This window comes from Pezoporus wallicus, unplaced genomic scaffold (genome assembly GCF_028554395.1).
Source record: "Pezoporus wallicus isolate ANWC-B61680 ecotype Strahan unplaced genomic scaffold, APGP_CSIRO_Pwel_v1 scaffold_11491, whole genome shotgun sequence".
In the NCBI taxonomy this organism is placed as follows: Eukaryota; Metazoa; Chordata; class Aves; order Psittaciformes; family Psittacidae; genus Pezoporus; species Pezoporus wallicus.
Genome location: NW_026642649.1, coordinates 5,085,242 through 5,104,234, shown reverse-complemented (window position 1 = coordinate 5,104,234; position 18,993 = coordinate 5,085,242). Strand labels below are relative to the sequence as shown.

Genomic DNA, 18,993 nt, shown 5'->3' with positions numbered 1-18,993 from the left:
ATTTCCTATGACAAAGCCTTTATGAATATTTGTTCTTGGATGCAGCGTGCTGGAATTTATCCAAATCTCTGTGTGACTCCCAAAGGGAGGTCTTTCATGAAAGATGACTGCTGTTACTTGCCACGATTCCAAAACAACAAGGCAGAGCTCTGCTCTTCTACATTAACTAGCAGTACCAAGGCCTTGTGCAAATACATAAGGTAAGGATTTCTAAACCCTAAGTTAACGTATCACAGGAGTTAGGCTAATATCACAAGCGAGCTAATCTTGTAGGCAGCAAAGTAGGAATCTTTCTTACAGTGTGTACATTTGATTTTTATCAGTTTATCTTTAAATGTATCAGTTCCAATGTACCAGTCATCTTCCTACAGCTAAATAAGAACATAACATAGCAATAACTACATTCTTAGTGCTTCTTTTTTTCCCCTCAGCCCCGTAAAGTGGTGATTTTCATTGCACTGAAAACATCCTACATAGCTTGGACCTCCTGCTAGATCTGTCAGCAATGAATCAGCCTGCCCAATACCGTGACCTGCCTGAGAGAGAATCTTTCCAACATATCTTTCTATTACAGTTCCTTTTGTGCATGTTACACATCCTTTCTGCTGTATTTCCTAGAGTGATGAAAATGTCTTCTGACTACAGACCCCTCTGCACTGCCAACTTCTGAACATTTCTTCTGCAGCAGGGAACACTGATAAGAGATACAGGGCCTTGCAATAAGCAGTGCTTAAAAATAGCGTACTGGAATCAGCACTATTGATCTCTATAGATGAAAGCTTCCTAATAAATGGTTTTAAAGTGAAGGAAAAGTTTACTTTCCTTTTGCAGAGATGTTCTTTCTAACTACAGACTACACTAGATGTACAAAGCATCCCAAGAACACACAGCATGATGTTACCAAAGCTTTCATTAGTGCCTTAAATTACCAGGTACATCATACTACAGCTTTTTGTTACCAAATGGATGCCTAGCATCCCAGTTTCCCTCCCTCAGCAAGTGCCCTTTCAAATCACAGTTGTATCGTACTGCCTGTACACAGCATGAACTCAATAGCAATGTCATTAGTATGAAGACAACAATACACACACAAGGAGACATGTTTCAAACAATTCCAGATCTATTCCAGTTAAAAGAAATGGAAATCTGGGAAGGTGGAAGGAATAGGCCTCCTCTATTCAGTGGTCTGAATTAACCAGATTATGACTTTGTGAAAGGGAGGTTATATGATGTGTGCAGAAAGCACGGCAGCATTGAATATCCCCTGCAGGCTGCAACCTTTTGCTTCAGTGGCCACTGGAAAATCTCTGCTATGTTTCTGGAAACAGCAACACATCATACAACCAATCCATGCTATCATCACTGGGGACTGGTGCAACTGAAGCAGGAGGAAGTAAAATATGGAGAGAGCCAGCTTGTGATAATCTTTAAGTAGAAACCACTATGTTGTGCATGAACAGAGCTACAGGCACAGAGACATCCACAGCGGCTTGCCCTGAAACCATGTAGGTTGAAAACTGATAGTGCTGAGTTTACACAATAGTGTAGCTGGTGGGTTTACCATTGAGGGCAGCAGTTAACTGAGGGCTCTCTGTGGTTCACAATACAATGGATTTTTCATTTCCTTTAAGTACTCACTGCCTGTCCTTGCAGATGAGTTTACCCAAGTTTCCTACTGTCAATGGTTTTGTTTCACTTCAGCAAAATGGAATGTTGAAATAGTAAAATACAGCAGAAGCAATACTATCCATTTTAACCCATCCTAACACTGCAGTTTTCAACCTGTGGTTCACAACCTACTAGCAGGAAATATGCAACAAGTAAATAAAAGGCAAGCAAATTGCCATGACCCTTCAGTGCACTGTGTAATAAAGATGAGTTTGAAAAGCACCACTGTAACATCAGAATATGTATATCCCCAGACACCTTCTAATGGTCCTGTGCTTGAGCTAGAGTTGTGAGAAATGTATATTAACCAGCCTTTGCATTTGCTTAAGTGCCTTTCCCAATAAAAAATTGCTTTTAGATATTAAAGGTATTACTGCCTTTCTGCGGATGACCTTGAACACATCAGATAACTGAGTGCTTCCAGTCATATATTTAGGGAGGAAATGTCAGGAAAGATAAATTAAAGGGGTTTCCAGGGACTGGTGAGTTTCAGATTTGGAAGAGAAATGGGCATTGCAGGCATGAAGAAGCTGGGGGTAAAGTGGAGAGGTAATTACACAAGCTGCTTTGCTTGAGAGAAGACAACCACAAAGACCTTTGTCCACTACAGCAGGTATTTCCGGCAACACCCAAACCAGGGTCCTCAGTTCTGGGTGTTCTCCAGTGAGTCTGCGGGCTGCACTGGCAAAGTGCATGTCCTACACCTCAAAAAGTGGATCTGTATAGAAGATGACAATCCACTTCCTCCTACAGCTGCTGGAACGAGGGACAACAAAAAAAGCTTCCCGTTTTTGTCAAATCTTTTTGGAAAATGAAGGCCTGTCTGGAAAAATTGAAATGGAACATTTCAGTAGCATCCGATGTTTGATACGTGATACGTGGGAGCAGCAACAGGGCAAGGTGCTACAGGACAAGAAAAGATCTCCAGAAGAAGAATATTACCTTGGAGCATTAGATTTTACCCCTGTAATTGGGATATACCAGACAGGAACTGAGCCCAAATACATGTATGAAAAATACTATTACATTATGATTATTTGGAAATACAAAATATTGTATTTCTATTTATAGGGAGCTCCACAAATCATTTTATCCCCTGTTCCTTGAACTTAATAGCTTCCGAATTTGCTCTGAATTACAACTGTGACCCCTTGTAGCACCATCTTACTGTTGGTAGCTATGGTTGAGGTACAAAACATCAGCATGACTGACACAGAGAGGTCCCTGACTGGACTGTCTCTCTCTCTCTGTGACTTTCTGTATGGCACTGTTAGAGGGTAAACAACTTACTTTAATAGAGGACTCATTCTGGAAAGGAAGGCTGGCCCACAGGACTGACGAGCAGGACACCTACCTTTAAGTGCTTCAAGAGAGGTGAGATTAATTCCCCTCCTTGTGACACAGCCCGAGCAAGGGCATTTAAACTGCTTGTGAACAGAGGCTCAGAAGGAAAGGCCAGTCAGCACTGTCACAGGGGCTAATTTAGTTCTCCAGCTTTTGAGACCTGGTGTAGCTCAGGTGAAATTGGTGGGACTATACCAGCCTAACTTGTCTTTACTTTTTGCAACGTGACTCTCATGGCTCAAAACATAAAACAGCGTTAAGTAAGAAAAACATAAACAGCATAAGTAAGAAAAATCTTACTGCATTAGCACAGTTTTATTTTCCACACTTAATACATTTTGCCTCAATAATTTAGCCAGGAATGGCACGGAAGAATAATTTCTCTGTGAAAGTAATGAGTCAGGATTCCCTTTCTCTAAATGAGTTAGAGAAGTAAGACACTTACTGTAAACTGTATTTGGCAGCCTCCCATGATATAATCTAAGAAAGAATGCATCTTGTGGATCTGCAGACAAGAAAGCAAGATATTCAACTTAGCTGTGCATTTCTAAAGCATCAGAAGACTGCCTGAAACAAAGTAAGTTAGAAGGAGGTAAGGGACCAACTGAAAATAAGGGAAGGGAAGAAAGTGTCAGATACAGTTTGAGACAGAGACACAAATGTAAGAGGTTAGTACTGCTTACTCCATTGCACAACAGCAGGGATAGGGCAAGAGAAATGAAAGAGGAGAGCTGGGGACAGTCAGCTTACTTTTAGAACTGAAGTCCTCCTCTTTACTTTTTGTAGAGGATCAGTTTCCATTGCTATTATTCTACGGGAAGTTCTACTTTATAGTGTACACTTTCAAGCACCATTAAAATACATTGCAGAGAGTGTAGTGAAGGAACAGCCAAAGAGCAAAACACAGATTTACCTTGCACTGGTTAAGGATGACGATGCCTGAGTTCTTGTAATTCTTCTTCTTTGCTTTGTACTTGGGGTTAATGCATTCCCATTGTACCTGTGAGAAACAGCAGTCACTGCTTGAAGGAAAATTTATGGACAAATTGAATAATCAACACAAGTGGCCCTGTCTGAGTTCCACAGTTGACTAAATCCTGTCAAGTAATGGTGCACACAGAACCAAAAATGAAAACCATTAACTATGCAGAGAATGGTCTTAATAGAAAAAGGCCTGGGGCAGACAGCTCTCTTTGAACACATACGTGGGGACACAGCACTGAGAGATCCATGTTCATGTGCTGCTGTCCTCTAGTCTTGTAGGGTAGGGCAGTACATAAACAAGAGTGAGACTCTTCTGAGGTCATTTAAGAGGAGCAAAAAAGAGGGAACTTAATACAAATTAGAACACTGGAGGGAGCATCCTGATGCATTGTATTAATTACAACAGTGCCGATGCAGACACTGGTGTTTTGTATTAAACTCATGATGGGAAAAAGTCTGATCAGAGATCATCTCGCTCTCCCCTGAAAGAAAGCAACAGTTTCTTCTTTAAGTCCGATAGTAAACTAAGAAGTTAACAAACTCATTAAACACCGCACAAAGATGCAGTTAATGAATTACTTATAAAGTTGAAAATTATCCTGAGGAATAGATTAAAACCCTTTTTGAAAATGTTCTGATTAGTTTTATTCACAAACAGTCAATTCTACAGCCCTATAGTCCTATCTCACTACTGAAATACACTCTCTTGTACCCATCATAACAGCTCCCAGGACCTCACACATTTCCACTTCGAGTGTTCTGCCCTCCCCTGGCTCCAGGCAGATTGACAAAGGCAAGTTTTCAGACCCTGACCTCTAGCATCTACAACATTATTCATGCCTCTTACTGCAGGCGGAAAATGTACGCTTGCACATGCAAGTATCTATCGGCATTTGTAAATCCAGATTTTTATCTGTAATGTTCCACTGAACATGGTTAGGAGCATTACTATTTCCTGTTTTGAAGTGTTTCATGTGGTGGGAGAAAACGTGATGCTGGGTAACACTAAGAATGTATCTCCACAGGGAGCCAGGATGACCAATTACCTAAAAAAATCCCTATTATGACATTTTGAAATGAGACAGATCTGTCCTAAATCTTACAATATTTTGCATACAGTGAAGACCTTCTCACATGTTACAATACTTTGTCTACAGTGAAGACCTTCTTACATGTTACAATACTTTGCCTATAATGAAGGCTTCCTTACATGTTACAATACTTTGTCTACAGTGAAGACCTTCTTACATGTTACAATACTTTGTCTACAGTGAAGACCTTCTTACATGTTACAATACTTTGCCTATAATGAAGGCTTCCTTACATGTTACAATACTTTGTCTACAGTGAAGACCTTCTTACATGTTACAATACTTTGCCTATAATGAAGGCTTCCTTACATGTTACAATACTTTGCCTATAATGAAGGCTTCCTTACATGTTACAATACTTTGCCTATAATGAAGGCTTCCTTACATGTTACAATACTTTGCCTATAATGAAGGCTTCCTTACATGTTACAATACTTTGCCTATAATGAAGGCTTCCTTACATGTTACAATACTTTGTCTATAGAGAAGACCTCACATGTCACAATACTTTGCTTATAATGAAGACTTCCTTACATGTTAGAATACTTTGTCTATAGAGAAGACCTCACGTGTTACAACACTTTGCCTATAATGAAAACTTCCTTACATGTTACAATACTTTGTCTATAGAGAAGACCTCACATGTTACAAAACTTTGCCTATAATGAAGACTTCCTTACATGTTACAATACTTTGTCTATAGAGAAGACCTCACATGTTACAATACTTTGCTTATAATGAAGACTTCCTTACATGTTACAATACTTTGTCTATAGTGAAGACCTTCATATAGGATCTGAGGAAAGTGTCTGAGCACATAAAACTATTTTTACCTTATGAACAGTACCAGAAATTCCATTGAGCTTCAAACCGTTGCCTAACAGCACGTACCTGGATGCCTCTGAAATACAGACTTAGAGGTTTTGTCCAGTGTCCAAAAAAGGAAGGCAAAACATATGGTTTTGGAGCAATATGAGACCTTCTCCGCACGGAGCAAGAGGAGTATGTTCTTCACTCTGTTACTGGATATGGGTGGCAGAGTGAAGAATGGGAAAAGACAAAGAAGTGTTCCAACTGCAGGAAGCACATCTGCCCGCCCTCCCAGGTAGCCTACAGCTCAGTTATTTGCCTTGTGAAATGAATTTTCCAGCTGAGAAGACAGGCAGACACAGGCCCACGTGTTCAGGGGAAATCCTCCATAAACATTTTCCTCTACTCAAGGGAAGCAGTGAGGCTTAAGAAATAAAAGCCTTTCTCTCCAAGTAAACAGAGTGCTCCGTGACACAATGCCAGAGCGAGAAAGCAATCTGACAGGGAGGCAAAAGCACTGCCTGCTTGACCTGGATTAATTGCTGTCTGACACAAGGGTTTAGCCACAGCTGTCTTCAAACTTACTAGAAACATTCCTACAGAGAAATTGTGCTGTCTGTATAATATACATTAATATGCATATTCATGTAAAATACACATCATATATGTTATGCATCAATATTCCCAGGGAAATGGTGGAATCACTGTCCCTGGAATTGTTCCCAAACCATGTAGACAAGGCCCTCAGTGCCATGGGCTAGGGGTGGCCTTGGCAGTGCAGGTGAATGGTTGGACTGGATGAGCTTAAAGGGCTTTTCCAACCTGGCTGATTCAATAATTCTAAAGAACCTAATAAATCAAATAGAAGAAAACAAGAGCCAAGATGTGTGTTCCTCCCTTTGACACTGAACTTGAATGAACAGACCTCATTGCTTTCTCCTGGATAGCCAAGGTGTACCTCCTTGATTTTACCATCCTCCTACACAAACCCTTTTCAATGTGCATGTTTAAACAAGGCCCGACCTATATGAACCCTTACACTGTGCACACAATTCTTCTCCTTGGGAAAACGATTGCTTAAGCCTGATAAACATTTTGTTCGTTTCATTGGTTTCTGGAAGAAGTTTGCACTGTATTAAGGACAAAAGTGACATAAAAAACTACTTCAGGGGAGAAAAATCTGTGCCTCTGGCCAGCCTCTCAGCTACTCTGTGCTAACTGTAACATGCAGCTGGGAATGTTTACCCACCTTTGCAGTGCATTTTGAGATGTACAGATAATTCTCAGCAACTATCTAAAGCTCCTTAAAGTATTCCATGTGCAAGTCAATAACATGTCATTGGCTCATGTGGGTAATAAAGCAAAGGAAAGAACACACTAGCAAGTTCCCAGAAAGCAGGAAAACAGAAAGCAAGCACAATTTTGCACCTATTAAATCTGTTGGTGTGATAACATAAAGAAGGGAAGGGAATAGGAGAGGAGAGGAGAGGATGGAGAAGACATTTCCCAATTAGACTTAAAAAAACAGTAAGACTGTTTCAGATAAAACTCTCAATCTTCACTTACCCACCAAGATCCAGTTCTGACCTTGGCAATTCCCACAGTTTGAGCTGAAGATGTGACAAGCATCATTTGAAGGAAATTCCCTATACAGGCCTTGTCGTATCTCTAACTCTTCCAGATGGAACAGAGTTCAGAACACAACTCTAAGTAGGTAAGTAATAATGAGAAACAACTTTCAAATACTTCGCTTGACCTGTGAGGCCAACCTCAGTTTTCACTCTGCTCCTATATTCCCAGTATTGCTCTGGGATCTGACAAGGTTTTTTATAGATTAATTCCTGCCTCTTAATTTCAGTTTTCAGTCGAGAGGAAACTCATGAAGAGTCTGCAATCTGACACTAATGGTAACCATTGTGAAGTTTGGATTCACCTTTCTGAAAGTCACTCAGCATTTCCTCCCAGTGCCTGGCAGCTCTGGGCTATACAAGCTCTTTCTCTGTCAAACACAGTGATTCTGAAACAGCAACCAGGTTTTAACTATTTCCTCTTACTTTAATATAAGTACTGTTGCAAATGCTAGTATGGAACCCTCAGCCTACATTGCTTTGGTGTTTTATACCCCCAGGTTTAAACCACTGTGTGGAGAATTTCTATATGTAAAACAAACTCCATCCAGCTATTCTTCAATGAAAGTCAGCAAACTAATGCTGACACTTGCAAGGTCCTAATCCCCCTGTTGCTACAGTGAGGAGCCACAGATCCCTCAATGGAAGATGCTACTTTTTGCAGTGAAGGATGCTGCCTTCCCAAACATCCTTACTCCTTCTCTTACCAAACCTTCAGAAGAGAGGAGCAAACCATGCAACCACCCATGCCACACACCAGCAAAGCCAAGTGGAGGTGACTAAATGTAGGCAACCACTGTAGAATCAAAATTTGGACAGTGTGTGGCTACTGAACAGCACAAGTTATTCAGAGAAAGAAGTAAAGGTCTGCAGAGTTTCACATACCCTAAAGGCAGGAGAAACCCTAACACAGAGCAGTTGCTTTCTCTGCAACGCTGTACTTGTACAGGAGGACACTGGGTAGTGCTGTGAGGAAAGGGCTAGAGAGCTATGGCAAAGGCTAGGTTATCACTAGAATGTTCTCTTGCCTGCCCTGCAATTCTTTTGTTTCTCTCTTGGTCCTTTCCTTACAGCTGCTGCAACAAATGGCATAGTTTGTAAATGACAAAGGAGGCACCATGGTCTAATGGAGAGAGTGAAAACCCCAACTGACAGCAGGCAGCATTATAGCCTGCATTATCTCTTTGTGATGCTTCAAGAAGAGCAAGTCACTTCTAAGCAAACTGCAGCTACTCCTGCCCGAAAGGCTGCTTTATTCCTGCTGTCCCTTTAGGCAAGAGGACAGGATGGGGGTTTTTAAATTCCTTCTGTCCCAGGAAGACATCCACCATTGGAGAAGAGCTGCTTTTAATGCAGTTATCTCAAGAGCTACCTGACGCGATGGCCCTGAGTGAGGGTCATAGATATCTGGGCAAATGACCCAACCCAGATCCCCTCAGGACCCCATCCAACCTTGTGCAACTCAGCACATCCTCACCCCTTTAATAACTCAGCAGCCATCCTCACTCCCTTAATAACAACCTGAACTTGTGGCAATGTCCGTGGAGATGGTAAGTACAGCAGCGTTTCTTCCTCCCCTTTCCCTCTGATGTGTGTATATCCACACGTGTCCGTCTTTATATAATCCAGGAACAGATTTTTCCCTTACATAACTCCTGTGCTGCATGGGGATCCAGGTGCTTTATGTTCCTGTGACGTTTCTGCCCCCAAATCCCTCTGGCTTTATTGACTCCATTAACAGAGGTGACTTTTCTTTTTCTCATTAGTAGAGGATTTCTCCTTTCAGCTATGAAAAGCTTTAATAGTTTTTACATTTTTTTACAAAGCTTTTCTAGTCTTGTTTTCAAATGTTTTCTAGATCAATACTAGAACACTTTATAAACCTGCTACACATACATTAAATATGTATTATACATATATTTTGAACAAATCCTGAGCATACAATAAACTCAGATTATTTACTAGTATTTCACTAACCCCTGCCCTATCACAAATAGGGATGGACTTGCTCTTACTGTGTTTTCTTGTGTCAAGATCATGGTGAATTCTGGAATAGTGGAAAAGGGTAAATACACGGTTTAGAAATGCCTGCTTCTGAACAACATTTGTGCCATTTTTCATTGCTGGTCAGTATGAAACCAGGTGAGGTGTCAGAATACAGCAGTCTGTGACAGCAAGGTAACAGAAACACACATGAAGCTGTTACCCTGAGGTTGTCATGATCAAGAAGTCTTCTTAAACAGCATGCATTAAATTCACCTGTACCACCAACCAAAGACCAATTCAGTCCTTTCAGCCGTGGGAAGCAATGTCACTCTGAAGGAGTCATTATCTGTGAATCTCATCCAAGACCTGCCACAGTTAGGAAAGAACTACTCAGAGCATTCCTGATCAAAATAAGGAATCAACCATTCAAATAAGGAAACTTCTCTTCTTCCTTCACACAGTACTGGTTCAACCACTAGGAAGCTGCCAGTGCTTGATTCACGGGGTTTATCTAAATGATGCCTGGTCTCAAACACAAATTCCCAAGTAATCTCACAGCGGAGGCAAGCCAGCAAGCCAACTTGCTGTTGTCAAGCTCATCAGATCAGAGGCTGACACCCAAAACTTGGGGTAATCAGTACGCAGCCCAGGGCTGGAACTGAAACAGTTTTAGAAGCACCATCATGTCTGGTAAGTAAGTACACACACTCATTCTGACCACCTCAGGTGGTTCTGCAGCAGTTGAGAGACTGGCCACAAGATAAAAGAATCTTGTAGCTACAAGATACAAGAGGGTCAGAATACTCTGTGCTTCCTGGAGGATGCACTATGTACATTAAAAGGCAACTTCAAGATCCCTGTGAACTCCTCCAGGGACAAGGTGAGCTGATGAAATGGTGAGAAGCATTAACAATTCACAGATGACACACAGCTCTTCCTGCTCCCCAGCACAGACTATGTAATTCCACTCTTACTGCTTAATGTATTAAATGACAACTTGTGGATGTGATACTAATAGAGATGTTGCTGATGGGCAGAGAGAGAGAGCCACGCCGTTGCTGTAGCCTACTTTAACACTGCACAGATTTGCAGCTGACGCTTAAGAAGAGCTCCTGGATCCCCTCTCTTTGATGAACATTCAGCCCTATTCTCTCCAGTTGCCTGGGTGAGTAAAACCCCAGCTGACCATCACTAGGGTGCTTTGATTATCGTTTGACAGAACTACAGCAATGTCCTGCAGCTGGCCATAAAGTCTGCTGCATTCAATCAAATCTAATCAGAATGAAAAGTTTCACTACCTGTCTTTAGCAACTCAAATGGGGATGTCAGATCCGAGTCCTGCTCTTTGCACTGGCTTCCACAGCATCTGCGATGAAATTCCAGGTTTTGGTCCTCATTTTCGTCACTCCCTGTTGTGATGCTATGTGAAAGAATGCTTAACACCATGGGCTGAAGAATGTAGCTGTCAGTTTTATTTCTCTGACTGGGAAAGAGCACTACATGGAAAACAGAACATTTTCCGGTCTGAGGCTATGAAAGACTCTCTTCTAGGAACACAGGACTATGTCTGACCTACTGGCCACCTTATTAGAAATACTGGTCTTCCTTATTAGAAATACCTAGCAACACATCCACTTGAAGGCAAAACACTTTCCTCCTCCGTCCTCTGCCATTCCCTCAAGGTTTACTGAACCCCCCTCTATTCAAACACTCAATTTCACATGCTTTTCCCTTGGGAAGAATAAAATTGAGGAAAAAACTGACAAATGCTAATCATATTACTTAATGTTACACAAAGGATCTTGAGATAAACCATGCACTAAGATGTACTTATGGGGTCCACAGCTAATGGAATGTAGTGCCTTTAGCAGCAATAGTTGCTGCTGGAGAATAGAGAAGAAGGGGAAAGGACAAGGGAGGGAGGGACTGGGGGAAAGAGAAAGAGAGCAAGGGAAAGGGAAATTGCTTTCTGGCTTCAGCCAATTGACAAGTGACACAGCCTCCCACACAAGTGACCTCTCCTCTGTGTGGATCACAATACTTTTCCCATAATAAATATATATATAAATATATATATACATTTATTATGGGAAAATATATATATAAAAAAATACATAATTTTCACCAGGATCTGCTCAAACTCCCTACTGCTTTTTCTTGCCTATTAGTGCTTGCTAAATCCTGCTTTCATGAGGTGCAAGAGCCACCTAGCATGTATATATATTTTTGGGGCAATATTTATTTGCTACTTAAATGACTATTTCTATGTTATCCACTAAATCTTGTTTTCCTCTAGATGAGACAACAAAACAAGGATTAGAAAAGAGGAGGGGGGAGAAGGACTGATTCTCACATTGGCAGCAATTGCTTCCTGTGAGAACTGGCTATAACAGCAGCATCGGGTTTTGCAGGTGCAAGCCCACAGAGTAACTGCGCAGTAACAACAGAATGAGAACATAAAGGAAGAAATAATGTCCCAGCACCTTAGGCATGTGGAGAAAAGCAGATTGCAGTGTTACAGGTGAAAGGCAGCCTGCCCAACGGCAAAAGGCAGACCCTTAGCAAGACAAAGGTTCGGGCACTTAACGCACTGTGCAACACTAAAACATTCCTGGGTGGCACTCTGATATTACACTGCCAACCTAAAACAGGAATTGACAAATGGCTTTACTAACTCCTTATGCCTATGAAAGTATCCATCCCTTTCACTAGCTGAGGATGAAAAGAGCACACGGTTTCTCCATCATGATAAAGAATATGCAGTTTATCCTTCACAGCCATTCCTGGCACTCTGGACCACAAGTCTTCTTTTCTGGCCAACAAGCTGCCTGTTTGGGAAGGACTGTGATGCTCCCGTGAAGACATTTACATTGGAAATACACACCCTTTACCACTCTCACATGATCCCTTTCCCAGCCACAGGTACTTGCATACCAAACTGGAGTGTTGTCACATCACTGGCCTTGCTCCGGAACCTGTTTACCTCTTTAGGTAGGTTTTATTTCCACTCAAATTCAGTTTGTTTTAGGTTTTGATCCTCTGACTTAATTCGAAGGAACAAAACAAGGTTTCACTTACACTCAGGTTCTGCTCAGAAGTTATTTCGAGGGGGTTAATATATGACTGATATGTACCAACAGTATTTTAAACACATGAGCAATGTCTGTTAAGCTCCAAGTTGTTCTAAGAACATCAACAGAAAATATCTGGAAGAATCAAAAAACTTCCTGACCTCTGGAATAGCCTGACTGTTTACCATTTATTAAACACCCACTGACTCTTTGTTAGCTATTAACACATCAGGAACACAACTTTAATATAAAGCCCAGATAAAGTTTATTAGGCATTTGGGTTTTGAGAACACCATGAAGCAGTGAATGCAAATCAGCAGCAGATTAGAAAGTCAACATTTTTAACTCCCCCTTAGAGAATTTACCCAAGCTAACCCCTTCAGGAGTAAGTACTAATAGGAAATGACAATTACTGCAATTAGATATGCCAAATCATTTATCCTATTCAATAATTACCGTCAACTTCAATTTGAAAAGATCAGGCTGACACAAGAAAGTGAAACTATTAACAAGCTAACAGTTTCATCTCCCCTTAGGACTGTAATTCATGAAATATTTAGGAAACAGCTCAGCTTCATTGTGACGTGTTCAAATTAGATCTGGCAGCGATAATATGAGAAGTGGAGAAAGGTGGAAAATGACCCTCACCCAATCAAGGCCTTAGGTCGGGAGGGAAACACTCTGAGCACCAAGGCTGTGCATCTGCTTTGCCATAACAGCACAGCACCTCACAGAAACCAGGTGCTTGTGCTCAGGGGAAATAAATCATATTAAAGAAATGCCTGTAGAATGTGAACTAAAAAAAGGCACGGAAGTACAGGAAAGGCTCCTTTTTGTGTCTAGGAAACAGTAAAACCTATGGGAGAGATGATGAGGTAATTCACTTGCTTTATTACAGGATAGTCTGAGAAACACTACTCCACAAAGCTTCCATGTTGAGATTGCTTGGGTTTCCACTTACCTGTCTTCCTTCCATAGCTCCTCTCATTTCCTTGAAAGTTGAGCTAAATTCTCCAATGAAGTCATGCTTTCCATTGGAATCCCAGTCCCAAACTATGCACTGGGGAGGCAAAGGGAAAAAGAACAAAGAGCACATTTGTCTTCAGTCAGAAAAGAGGTTTTGTTGAAAGACACTACAGCTGAAACTATGGTATGCATTGGGTGCAGTGCTTTACCTAGAAGGAAATCACAAGAGATACTAAAAACATATCCTTGTCCAGATCAAAATGAAATGACAAGTGTAATTTCAACACAGCTTGCTCCTGACAGTTCTGTGTTATGAGCTGGCTGATGAAAGCATGGTCATGTACTTTGGGAAGAAAGGATTCCTTGACTCCATCTATTTTGCTAGGTGTAAAAATACAGGATTATGTGTACTTGCACGGTCACGGTCAAATGGTGTCCTGCATTAAGAGTAACTTACCTCACTGAAGAGCTTTACAAATACAAATCTATATTCAAAACACTAACTGCTGTGGTCAAACATTACCATTCTCATTTTTACAGTCAGAGAAGGTGAGACAACACTTACAGAGCTCATTTTCTGAAATGGCTTTGAATTCATACCCGTCAGTGTCTGCTGCTCCTATCTTGGCTGTTTTCCAGTGTTGCTCAACAGTGTCTATTCAAAGCAAACCTTGCTGATAGTCATTCCTAAATTCATGCCTGCAGGAATACCTCAGTGCCTTTGAGCTGTGAGAGTTTCAGTTTACAGACACAGCTGAACAGAATTCAGCTAGCCAAGACTGAAGCACACAGCAATAATGACACGCTTTGCTAAATAGTAATTTTAAATCTGGCCCAAAGACAACAAAGGGGCTCACAACTTTAAAGAGCAAAATCCCAAATTCAGCCTCATGGTCTCCTTAGATAAAGCTTGCATACGCTGACAGAATCAGGAAGCTCTTACTGTCACATGAGGAGTGAACTGACATCTGGCTATCAGATGGCTTTGAGGATAACTTTGATTCCCTCCCTGTGGTCCTGAGTCTTTTAGGTCTGTGCATAGGTGAAGACTGCTCTGGTGGGAGTAGTAGAGTTGCTCCTGCTGAGAAAGGCAGGAATGAAACATAACTGGGGGTGGTGGGGCATCAACAGTGGGCTACTGAGGTTGACAACAGTGTGCTTTATCAGGCTACTTTGTCTCAACGAGGCTCAGTGCTTTTAACCCAGCACTGGTGGTCAGACAACATAAGAGGAAAAGTGATGCCTGCTCCTCAGAGAGTCCTCAAACCATCTGAATTCTGCTTGGTCCAAAGGGGTGCTTTTGAGTTCACCCAGAAGGGAACTGAAATCACTGAATCTCGACTGGCTCTTCAGTATTAAACATTTACAGAAAAGCATGTTTTTGAAACAGACTTCCATGTCCACCAGCTATGCTATCTAACTGGCCTGAATAAGCATGCAAGGCTGTGTGTGAGCACTGTGGCCAATCTCTTTTCCATGGACCACCAAACCAGTGGTCTGTAAATTCCCTATGAGAGAAGGGAGGAAGACCAGAGTCTTTCTCTAACGAAACCTTAAGATGTGGACAAAATGACTGAATTCTTTGAGTGAGAGCAGACAAAAGAGTTTCAGGAGAAAGACTATCTAACCCAACTTAAATCACTACAAGTGTCAGGCTGACTCAGCCTTAATGGGTGTTTATCCCCTAACATCCTCCCACCAGGACCACCACTGATTAGTAGCCCCTTTCACACAAATGTTTGTCCATGTGAGGTCCATTGATCTGAAGTGTAGTTAAGAAGATATTTGATCTCTACATGCAGTATCTGAAGGAGGCTACAAGGATGCCAGAGAGGAACTCTTCATCAGGGACTGTAGTGATAGGACAAGGGGTGATGGGCTCAAATTGAAACAGGGGAAGTTCAGGTTAGATCTAAGGCAGAAGTTCTTCCCTGTGAGGGTGCTGAGCTGCTGGCACAGGGTGTCCAAAGAAGTGGTGACTGCCCCATCTCTGGCAGTGTTCAAGATCAGGTTGGACAGAGCCTTGGGTGACATGATCTAGTGTGAGGTGTCCCTGCCCAAGGCAGGGGTTTGGAACTGGATGATCTCAAGGTCGTTTCTAACCCAAACCATTCTGTGATTCTATGATTTTGTCTAAGGCAGTTACCTGAATTTATTATGCTGTTAAATGCCCTGGCACTTGATTTGCCTTTGCAGAAGCAAGACTCAGGGGGTATTTCCCTAAATTCATACCCAGGACTTCCCCAGGCAGCAAATTACCACCATGTTATCATTTAGGTACCTTTTACTTTTGAACTTTCAACACTGTTCCACTTAGCCTCAGGAAGAGATTTGGTTTGATGCAAGGGGAATTTCTCTGATCCATACAGAAGATGTGCAATAGAAGTACAAAGGACTGCCCACAGGGGAGAAGTGCAAGCGTATCTTACTGCTACAGATGCTAATCAGTTGAAACGGTTCACTGGTCAGGCAAAGACCTGGTTCTTGAACCCTCTATTGCTTTTCCATCCTACCACCTGCAGTTTTCTTACTTTATTTTTAATGCAGCAATTCCAGGAGAAACAAAGATCTTCAGATCAAAACATGAAAATATTTTGCTCTTACACTTGGAGATCCTTTATAGCACCTTTAACTCTCAGGGGCTGGGTGAAGGGTAGAGAGAAGGGGAGGTTCCTCTGTGTGTGTGTTTGTTTTACAACAGTAATCAAATGAGAGTGGGTTTCTGGCTCTGATAGTGGTAATGTTGCGTGGAACAAAACCAGACACAGTATTTTTATCACTAACAGCCCTGGAAAAATCTTTATGATGGACTCTCTATGCTCATGGGGAACTAGCATCACTAAGGGAAAAGATTCGTAAAAACATCATAGCGAGATTGACAGAGATGTACAACAAGGTTAGTTTGAAAACTTCTCCAAAAATGTTTTTGAGGTTAAAAAAACCTGTTCTACAAAGAAAAAAACCCACTTTTATCATGAAATTTTCCAACCAGACTCACTATTCAGGTTCTGTCCTTAAACTCTATTGGATCATAAATGCAGGAACAGATCAAGGTTATCAGAGACCTCCAGGAAATGGTACTTTCTGTTTGGATGCTAACCCTTTTGAATAGGGAAAAGCTCAGAGTGCTGATCTGTGGTTAGAATTTGAACTGGAGATGAGCAAAGAGAAGTTACATTTAAAACGTCCGTGCAACAGGGATCCAACAGCTTTTTCTTTCAAGCCGGAGGTCTGCTAACTTTAGCTTTCAGAAAGCCAGATGGTTCTTTAATCTTCATCTTGGCTTCATGGAAAAGACAAACAACTGCAGCACTATCTCAATGCCGTTTGCACAATTAGAGCTAAGGGTGAAGCGGGGTTCCTGCAAGTACATCCATTAGGACTTCTTCTTTTTCCAGAGTTTCACATCTGGCTGTAGAAATTAACTGTCTCTGCAACGCACGTTGTACACAGCAAGGATTCTGCATTCCAGCTGAATGTGAAAGGTATTTCTGAAACATATCAATACTGGTCTCCAGAAGCTTTCATAAAAACCCACTCACACAGGTAAAATAACCTTGCAAATAACCCAGCACCAGGTAAAGATCAGAGGTGAGAACCCGAGGGTTATTTCCCTAGGAAGTACTTTGAAGTTTCTTGGTGTGTTTGCTTGGTTTTTTAAGGCAGCCCTAGGTGCTTTTGCAACCAGCCAGATTCATCTTGCTACCTCTGTATGAGCAAAAAACCATCCCTTGCACAAGTTCTGAGTTTAATTCTATTCCACAAAAATATAACCTGGCCCATCTTCCAGCCCCAGCCAATATCGATGCTCTACAATGTGCCAGTGACTAGATAAGAAATAAACCAATCATAGAGTCATAGCATCATAGAATAGTTAGGTTTGAAAAGGACCTTAAGCTCATCCAGTTCCAACCCCCTGCCATGGGCAGGAGCATCTCACATGAGACCATGTCACCCAAGGCTCTGTCTAAGCTGGCCTTGATCACTGCCAGGGATGGAGCATTCACAACAATCTCTCTATCCAGTGTCTCCCATGCAGTGAGGCAGTTCTCCTGTTTGACAAGTCAACATCAAGAAAATAATTCCAACCTCAGATCCAGAGCATATGAGCCAAAGTCAAGTGCTATTTCTTAAAGTTTAATTTCAGTGCTCTGATCTGAGACAAGAAACTGGTGTCCCAAGTCTCAAGTGAGTCAGCCTATGTTTTCACTGAGACAAATTCTCGTACGACTGTTATAATTCTTCCCCTGCTCACCACGCTGTCTAGCTTTAAACACAAGGAGAACTAAGTAAGAGTAAAGTCTGACTACTTTAAGTATTAGGTTGTGTGTGGGTGTCTGTACGTACTGAGATTATTCTTCCTATATGCCTTCAGAGAAATGCTTCAAGTTGTGTCAATGAGAGAAGTATTATATACAGCACCTTTGGGCAGGGGTAATGAGAGACTTGTCATTAAACCTTGCAATTTATGCACCGGCCCAAAACATGCCCCAAAGGTTAGTTTTTAAAAGACTGGCAGCGAGTGCCATGACTAAATCCCATCTGGAGGCAGCCAGCCCATGGAAGTGTACTTGTTGTAAAGAATCCATTTCAGTTTTGCTCAGCTGGCCAGCCACTGCAGTTATAGCATGCACAAAGCCAGCAAAGACTAGAAGAGTCCTAGTCTTGCCAGTCTGTGTTTCTCCATCTCTGCCTACGCTCAAAGTCCAGTTATGAAATGTTAGTATGGCTTGTGCTGGTACTACCTTGCCACCTAGTTTGAGAGGTACGGTGCTGGACAGCATAAGAACTTATTTAACATAGAACACTTCACAAACTTGTTAGCAGAAGACACTGGCTTGGGTGGGAGAGAAGATCAGGCGCTTGTTCCACTGTCCAGCTGCTCTATGCTAGCACAAAAGGAAAACAGCAGCCTCAAGCAGCCAGAGTCAACCCGTGAGTAGGAGGCTCCCCACTCTGATCTGGCTCTGATGCAGGTGAGGTCTTAGTTCATAGATTGCATTAAAAAGGAGATCTCTCTAGGTGGTTTTACTGCAGTATCTATCCCCTGACATTTAATAAGGAGTAGAAGGGGTACCTTTGAAAGAGAAATTGTCCATTAATTGCCTGTAGTCCCTAGCTAGGCATTAGGGGAACAGTACTGAACACAAGTGTGTCTTGAATAGCTTTCCCTTCCATTTCTGTGAAAAAAGATATCTTGTGGCTAGGCAAGAAGAACGCTCATTTTTGGACTTGAATATAATAACTTACAGCCCAGTCAGTAATGAGGTTCTTACCATTCAGCTCTGAACTAACAGCACCGTTTTTAGGTAGAGTTTATAGGATGCTCTCTCTCAGAGAAACAAAGTCTTCAGGCAAATGTCAGGGACCTGTTCAACTTCCAGAAGCACTCTGGGCTGCAGGTGGTATGAGGTGGCAAAAGGCTACAAACAGAAACTCTTCTTT

General features: G+C 41.8%; 1 protein-coding gene across 1 annotated transcript in view; it reads right to left on the bottom strand.

Moving 5' to 3' along the window:
- The window catches only part of CPNE4 (copine 4), a 221,920-nt gene that overhangs the window by 37,885 nt on the left and 165,042 nt on the right, over positions 1-18,993 (bottom strand). Inside the window, exons 8-10 of the mRNA XM_057431321.1 lie at positions 13,544-13,642; positions 3,926-4,012; positions 3,458-3,517 (exon numbers count right to left, since the gene is read on the bottom strand). Of these exons, the coding sequence (XP_057287304.1) occupies positions 3,458-3,517; positions 3,926-4,012; positions 13,544-13,642 (246 nt within the window). The remainder of the gene's footprint in view (positions 1-3,457; positions 3,518-3,925; positions 4,013-13,543; positions 13,643-18,993) is intronic.